This window comes from Hyperolius riggenbachi, chromosome 2 (assembly GCF_040937935.1).
Source record: "Hyperolius riggenbachi isolate aHypRig1 chromosome 2, aHypRig1.pri, whole genome shotgun sequence".
NCBI classification, from domain to species: Eukaryota; Metazoa; Chordata; class Amphibia; order Anura; family Hyperoliidae; genus Hyperolius; species Hyperolius riggenbachi.
In genome coordinates, this window is record NC_090647.1 from 571,983,909 (window position 1) to 571,992,772 (window position 8,864).

The following is an 8,864-nucleotide window of genomic DNA, read 5'->3' on the forward strand; positions in this document are numbered from 1 at the left end:
GGGTATACCATGTACAGTGGTGGGATGTATGACGTAGGAGGGGTATATCATGTACAGTGGGGGGATGTATCATGTACAGTGGGGGGATGTATGATGTAATGGGGGGATGTATGACGTAGGAGGGGTGTACCATGTACAGCGGGGGGATGTATGACGTAAGAGGGGTATATCATGTACAGCGGGGGGATGTATGATGTAATGGGGGGATGTATGACGTAGGAGGGGTATACCACATACAGTGGTGGGATGTATGACGTAGGAGGGGTATACCATGTACAGCGGGGGGATGTATGACGTAGGAGGGGTATACTATGTACAGCGGGGTTATGTATGACGTAGGAGGGGTATACCATGTACAGCGGGGGGGGGGTGGATGATGTAATAGGGGGATGTATGACGTAGGAGGGGTATATCACATACAGTGGTGGGATGTATGACGTAGGAGGGGTATACCATGTACAGCGGGGGGATGTATGACGTAGGAGGGGTATACTATGTACAGCGGGGTTATGTATGACGTAGGAGGGGTATACCATGTACAGCGGGGGGATGTATGACGTAGGAGGGGTATACCATGTACAGCGGGGGGATGTATGACGTAGGAGGGGTATATCATGTACAGTGGGGGGGTGTATGACGTAGGAGGGGTGTACCATGTACAGCGGGGGGATGTATGACGTAGGAGGGGTATACCATGTACAGTGGGGGGGTGGATGATGTAATATGGGGATGTATGACGTAGGAGGGGTATACCATGTACAGTGGGGGGGTGGATGATGTAATAGGGGGATGTATGACGTAGGAGGGGTATACCATGTACAGCGGGGGGATGTATGACGTAGGAGGGGTATACCATGTACAGTGGTGGGATGTAGGACGTAGGAGGGGTATATCATGTACAGTGGGGGGATGTATGATGTAATGGGGGGATGTATGACGTAGGAGGGGTGTACCATGTACAGCGGGGGGATGTATGACGTAAGAGGGGTATATCATGTACAGCGGGGGGATGTATGATGTAATGTAGGGATGTATGACGTAGGAGGGGTATACCACATACAGTGGTGGGATGTATGACGTAGGAGGGGTATACCATGTACAGTGGGGGGGTGGATGATGTAATAGGGGGATGTATGACGTAGGAGGGGTATACCACATACAGTGGTGGGATGTATGACGTAGGAGGGGTATACCATGTACAGCGGGGGTATGTATGACGTAGGAGGGGTATACTATGTACAGCGGGGGGATGTATGACGTAGGAGGGGTATACCATGTACAGCGGGGGGATGTATGACGTAGGAGGGGTATACCATGTACAGCGGGGGGATGTATGACGTAGGAGGGGTATATCATGTACAGTGGGGGGGTGTATGACGTAGGAGGGGTGTACCATGTACAGCGGGGGGATGTATGACGTAAGAGGGGTATACCATGTACAGTGGGGGGGTGGATGATGTAATAGGGGGATGTATGACGTAGGAGGGGTATACCATGTACAGTGGTGGGATGTATGACGTAGGAGGGGTATACCATGTACAGTGGTGGGATGTATGACGTAGGAGGGGTATACCATGTACAGCGGGGGGGATGTATGACGTAGGAGGAGTATACCATGTACAGTGGGGGGGTGGATGATGTAATAGGGGGATGTATGACGTAGGAGGGGTATACCATGTACAGTGGTGGGATGTATGACGTAGGAGGGGTATACCATGTACAGCGGGGGGGATGTATGACGTAGGAGGAGTATACCATGTACAGTGGGGGGGTGGATGATGTAATAGGGGGATGTATGACGTAGGAGGGGTATACCATGTACAGTGGTGGGATGTATGACGTAGGAGGGGTATACCATGTACAGCGGGGGGGATGTATGACGTAGGAGGAGTATACCATGTACAGTGGGGGGGTGGATGATGTAATAGGGGGATGTATGACGTAGGAGGGGTATACCATGTACAGTGGTGGGATGTATGACGTAGGAGGGGTATACCATGTACAGCGGGGGGGATGTATGACGTAGGAGGAGTATACCATGTACAGTGGGGGGGTGGATGATGTAATAGTGGGATGTATGACGTAGGAGGGGTATACCATGTACAGCGGGGGGATGCATGACGTAGGAGGGGTATACCATGTACAGCGGGGGGATGTATGACGTAGGAGGAGTATACCATGTACAGTGGTGGGATGTATGACGTAGGAGGGGTATACCATGTACAGTGGGGGAATGTATGACGTAGGAGGGGTATACCATGTACAGTGGTGGGATGTATGACGTAGGAGGGGTATACCATGTACAGCGGGGGGGATGTATGACGTAGGAGGAGTATACCATGTACAGTGGGGGGGTGGATGATGTAATAGTGGGATGTATGACGTAGGAGGGGTATACCATGTACAGCGGGGGGATGCATGACGTAGGAGGGGTATACCATGTACAGCGGGGGGATGTATGACGTAGGAGGAGTATACCATGTACAGTGGTGGGATGTATGACGTAGGAGGGGTATACCATGTACAGTGGTGGGATGTATGACGTAGGAGGGGTATACCATGTACAGTGGTGGGATGTATGACGTAGGAGGGGTATACCATGTACAGCGGGGGGATGTATGACGTAGGAGGGGTATACCATGTACAGCGGGGGGATGTATGACGTAGGAGGGGTATACCATGTACAGTGGTGGGATGTATGACGTAGGAGGGGTATACCATGTACAGTGGGGGAATGTATGACGTAGGAGGGGTATACCATGTACAGCGGGGGGGTGTATGACGTAGGAGGAGTATACCATGTACAGTGGTGGGATGTATGACGTAGGAGGGGTATACCATGTACAGTGGTGGGATGTATGACGTAGGAGGGGTATACCATGTACAGTGGTGGGATGTATGACGTAGGAGGGGTATACCATGTACAGCGGGGGGATGTATGACGTAGGAGGGGTATACCATGTACAGTGGTGGGATGTATGACGTAGGAGGGGTATACCATGTACAGTGGGGGAATGTATGACGTAGGAGGGGTATACCATGTACAGCGGGGGGGTGTATGACGTAGGAGGAGTATACCATGTACAGTGGTGGGATGTATGACGTAGGAGGGGTATACCATGTACAGTGGTGGGATGTATGACGTAGGAGGGGTATACCATGTACAGTGGTGGGATGTATGACGTAGGAGGGGTATACCATGTACAGCGGGGGGATGTATGACGTAGGAGGGGTATACCATGTACAGTGGGGGAATGTATGACGTAGGAGGGGTATACCATGTACAGCGGGGGGATGTATGACGTAGGAGGAGTATACCATGTACAGTGGTGGGATGTATGACGTAGGAGGGGTATACCATGTACAGTGGTGGGATGTATGACGTAGGAGGGGTATACCATGTACAGTGGTGGGATGTATGACGTAGGAGGGGTATACCATGTACAGCGGGGGGATGTATGACGTAGGAGGGGTATACCATGTACAGCGGGGGGATGTATGACGTAGGAGGAGTATACCATGTACAGTGGTGGGATGTATGACGTAGGAGGGGTATACCATGTACAGCGGGGGGATGTATGACGTAGGAGGAGTATACCATGTACAGTGGTGGGATGTATGACGTAGGAGGGGTATACCATGTACAGTGGTGGGATGTATGACGTAGGAGGGGTATACCATGTACAGTGGTGGGATGTATGACGTAGGAGGGGTATACCATGTACAGTGGTGGGATGTATGACGTAGGAGGGGTATACCATGTACAGTGGGGGAATGTATGACGTAGGAGGAGTATACCATGTACAGCGGGGGGGTGTATGACGTAGGAGGAGTATACCATGTACAGCGGGGGGATGTATGACGTAGGAGGAGTATACCATGTACAGTGGTGGGGTGTATGACGTAGGAGGGGTATACCATGTACAGCGGGGGGATGTATGACGTAGGAGGAGTATACCATGTACAGTGGTGGGATGTATGACGTAGGAGGGGTATACCATGTACAGCGGGGGGATGTATGACGTAGGAGGGGTATACCATGTACAGTGGTGGGATGTATGACGTAGGAGGGGTATACCATGTACAGCGGGGGGATGTATGACGTAGGAGGGGTATACCATGTACAGTGGTGGGATGTATGACGTAGGAGGGGTATACCATGTACAGCGGGGGGATGTATGACGTAGGAGGGGTATACCATGTACAGCGGGGGGATGTATGACGTAGGAGGGGTATACCATGTACAGCGGGGGGATGTATGACGTAGGAGGGGTATACCATGTACAGCGGGGGGGTGTATGACGTAGGAGGGGTATACCATGTACAGTGGTGGGATGTATGACGTAGGAGGGGTATACCATGTACAGTGGTGGGATGTATGACGTAGGAGGGGTATACCATGTACAGTGGTGGGATGTATGACGTAGGAGGGGTATACCATGTACAGCGGGGGGATGTATGACGTAGGAGGGGTATACCATGTACAGTGGTGGGATGTATGACGTAGGAGGGGTATACCATGTACAGCGGTGGGATGTATGACGTAGGAGGGGTATACCATGTACAGCGGGGGGATGTATGACGTAGGAGGAGTATACCATGTACAGTGGTGGGATGTATGACGTAGGAGGGGTATACCATGTACAGTGGTGGGATGTATGACGTAGGAGGGGTATACCATGTACAGCGGGGGGATGTATGACGTAGGAGGGGTATACCATGTACAGTGGTGGGATGTATGACGTAGGAGGGGTATACCATGTACAGCGGTGGGATGTATGACGTAGGAGGGGTATACCATGTACAGTGGTGGGATGTATGACGTAGGAGGGGTATACCATGTACAGCGGGGGGATGTATGACGTAGGAGGGGTATACCATGTACAGTGGGGGAATGTATGACGTAATAGAGGGAAGGAATGACGTAGGAGGGGTACGCCATTCACGGTATAGGGGGGGTGTATGACGTCAGGAGGTGGCGGGTGTGACGCAGGCAGTAGGAGGGGGAGGGGCTCACACGTCACGATGGGCTTGTTCTCCATGGTGTACAGCACTCCCGGGTCTCCGGCTGCACCAGGCTCCGCCCCTTCCATGGGCCCCCGCCGGTCACCGCTCCATCCCGGCCCGCAGCTGTCACCGCGCACTCACTTCCGGCTTCCTCTCATCTCCCCGCCGCCACTTCCGGCTCTAGCTCCGCCCCCCGCTGGGCGTGTCCGGCGTCTGAGGCGCACGTCATCCCGGAAGTGTGCGGCGCCGCCATCGTGCATGAGGGCAGAGCTCCTGGCAGCGCGCGGTGTGGGCGGGGCCTGCCTGTGACTGGAGAGAGCGCACACGCCCTGTGGATTAGCGCGGCCCCGCATGCGCAGTAGCATTCTAGGATGCTGCCGGTGGTAACATAGTAACTATCTCCACCCCCACACATCCTACACTCCCTACATTGTCAGGGTAGGGAGGGGAGCCCCAGAACGGCCTCTATGCCACACTGCAGCCCCCGAGCCCTGCTGGTTTCCATTACTGCAGGGGGCTGCAGAGGTCGTTCTGGGGGTCCCCTCCCTACCCTGACAATGTAGGGAGTGTAGGATGTGTGGAAGCGGAGATAGTTACTATGTTACCATCAGCAGCATCATTCACTTCACACCAAGCATGCGCGCCACTCAGTGTGGGAGGAGCTTCCGGGCAGCGCAATCAGACATTACACCTCCAGCCTTGGAATCAGCATGCGCGCCACTCAGTGTGGGAGGAGCTTCCGGGCAGCGCAATCAGACATTACACCTCCAGCCTTGGAATCAGCATGCGCGCCACTCAGTGTGGGAGGAGCTTCCGGGCAGCGCAATCAGACATTACACCTCCAGCCTTGGAATCAGCATGCGCGCCACTCAGTGTGGGAGGAGCTTCCGGGCAGCGCAATCAGACATTACACCAGGTGTTGTGTCCGATTACGCTGCCTGTTAATTTGCGCTGCCCCGCATGCACAGCAGGAGAGTGTGTGGCAACCGGTCCTATTTAATTATGCTGCTGGTAGTAAAATACTAAATATATGGTTGTGTGCAGCACCCTCTGCCCCTCCCCCAGGCAGCCGGGTCAGTCATTTCTGCACTCATCAGCAGGGACTCTGTATGGCTGATATTGGGGTGAAACCCCTCCCACAGTGTGATGTCAGGACCATGGTACTGACATCACACTGTGGGAGCCTTGTTGCATTGTGGGAAATAACGGCTGTTTTCAACTGCCAAGAAAGCAAGCATCATCTCCTTCCACTGACATCACCTGCCAGCAGTAAAGATGTCACCATGTGATAAATGTCAGAATGTAAATCAGGGAGAGGAAAGATTTTACAATGGGCAAACACTGACTAAATCATTTATACATAATTGTAAATATTAAGCACTTTTTTTATTACATTATTTGTCACTGGAGAGGCAAGGCTGGCACTGCCTTGGACACCAAGGAGGCAAGGAGACATCTGAACCAACCAGATGTAAAATACACGATCCCAATGGCTAACATAGACCTAATGTGGCAAGCTGATGTGGTGTCCTGACTATGCACTGCCCACAGGATTAGCAGACAGCACTTTCTGCAACTTGGCCTGATGAAGGGCCTTTTTGTGCCCGAAACAAGCGTGTCGTTGCCTTTTTCTCAAAATTGCATTAAGTCTACGATAAAGTCTATGTCTGTGCTATAAATTCTGTATTGGAAGTATTTGCAAGGAACCTTTAACAGAGAGATTTTTTACCTTTTTCAATGTGTGTCAATAAAGTTTTTGATATTTTTGCATCTAAAGGATCCTATATGAATTTTTTCTTTTTATGGTCTTTTCTATACATGCGAAGCTCTGAAAGGGTAAAGTGGATGACCTTAAAAAGGATCAAAGGTTTTCTCTTTTTCCCTTTGGTGTAAAAAGATAATACTCCCAATTATATAACAAACCCCCTCCATAACACCTGAGCAGTGCCTCAGGCTGATTGCCTCCATGCCACGCCACATTGAGGCATCCTGGGCCTCCATAACACCTGAGCAGTGCCACAGGCTGATTGCCTCCATGCTACGCCGCATTGAAGCATCCTGGGCCTCCATAACACCTGAGCAGTGCCTCAGGCTGATTGCCTCCATGCCACGCCGCATTGAAGCATCCTGGGCCTCCATAACACCTGAGCAGTGCCTCAGGCTGATTGCCTCCATGCCACGCCACATTGAAGCATCCTGGGCCTCCATAACACCTGAGCAGTGCCTCAGGCTGATTGCCTCCATGCCACGCCACATTGAAGCATCCTGGGCCTCCATAACACCTGAGCAGTGCCACAGGCTGATTGCCTCCATGCTACGCCGCATTGAAGCATCCTGGGCCTCCATAACACCTGAGCAGTGCCTCAGGCTGATTGCCTCCATGCCACGCCGCATTGAAGCATCCTGGGCCTCCATAACACCTGAGCATTGAAGCATCCTGGGCCTCCATAACACCTGAGCATTGAAGCATCCTGGGCCTCCATAACACCTGAGCAGTGCCTCAGGCTGATTGCCTCCATGCCACGCCACATTGAAGCATCCTGGGCCTCCATAACACCTGAGCATTGAAGCATCCTGGGCCTCCATAACACCTGAGCAGTGCCACAGGCTGATTGCCTCCATGCCACGCCGCATTGAAGCATCCTGGGCCTCCATAACACCTGAGCAGTGCCACGGGCTGATTGCCTCCATGCCACGCCGCATTGAAGCATCCTGGGCCTCCATAACACCTGAGCAGTGCCACGGGCTGATTGCCTCCATGCCACGCCGCATTGAAGCATCCTGGGCCTCCATAACACCTGAGCAGTGCCACGGGCTGATTGCCTCCATGCCACGCCGCATTGAAGCATCCTGGGCCTCCATAACACCTGAGCAGTGCCACGGGCTGATTGCCTCCATGCCACGTCGCATTGAAGCATCCTGGGCCTCCATAACACCTGAGCAGTGCCACGGGCTGATTGCCTCCATGCCACGCCGCATTGAAGCATCCTGGGCCTCCATAACACCTGAGCAGTGCCACGGGCTGATTGCCTCCATGCCACGCCGCATTGAAGCATCCTGGGCCTCCATAACACCTGAGCAGTGCCACGGGCTGATTGCCTCCATGCCACGCCGCATTGAAGCATCCTGGGCCTCCATAACACCTGAGCAGTGCCACGGGCTGATTGCCTCCATGCCACGCCGCATTGAAGCATCCTGGGCCTCCATAACACCTGAGCATTGAAGCATCCTGGGCCTCCATAACACCTGAGCAGTGCCTCAGGCTGATTGCCTCCATGCCACGCCACATTGAAGCATCCTGGGCCTCCATAACACCTGAGCATTGAAGCATCCTGGGCCTCCATAACACCTGAGCAGTGCCACGGGCTGATTGCCTCCATGCCACGCCGCATTGAAGCATCCTGGGCCTCCATAACACCTGAGCAGTGCCACGGGCTGATTGCCTCCATGCCACGCCGCATTGAAGCATCCTGGGCCTCCATAACACCTGAGCAGTGCCACGGGCTGATTGCCTCCATGCCACGCCGCATTGAAGCATCCTGGGCCTCCATAACACCTGAGCAGTGCCACGGGCTGATTGCCTCCATGCCACGCCGCATTGAAGCATCCTGGGCCTCCATAACACCTGAGCAGTGCCACGGGCTGATTGCCTCCATGCCACGCCGCATTGAAGCATCCTGGGCCTCCATAACACCTGAGCAGTGCCACGGGCTGATTGCCTCCATGCCACGCCGCATTGAAGCATCCTGGGCCTCCATAACACCTGAGCAGTGCCACGGGCTGATTGCCTCCATGCCACGCCGCATTGAAGCATCCTGGGCCTCCATAACACCTGAGCAGTGCCACGGGCTGATTGC

General features: G+C 53.5%; 1 protein-coding gene across 3 annotated transcripts in view; it reads right to left on the minus strand.

Annotated features, from left to right (window-relative positions):
- Positions 1 to 5,198, minus strand: part of TRAPPC10 (trafficking protein particle complex subunit 10) — a 159,363-nt gene extending 154,165 nt beyond the window's left edge. For all 3 annotated transcript variants that reach the window (XR_011026590.1, XR_011026591.1, XM_068271035.1), the window contains exon 1: positions 5,018 to 5,198. Coding sequence is in view for 1 of the 3 variants with exons in the window: in XM_068271035.1 (XP_068127136.1) it covers positions 5,018 to 5,093 (76 nt within the window). In the remaining 2 variants the exon portion in view is untranslated. The remainder of the gene's footprint in view (positions 1 to 5,017) is intronic.
- Between the last annotated feature and the right edge of the window lie 3,666 nt (positions 5,199 to 8,864).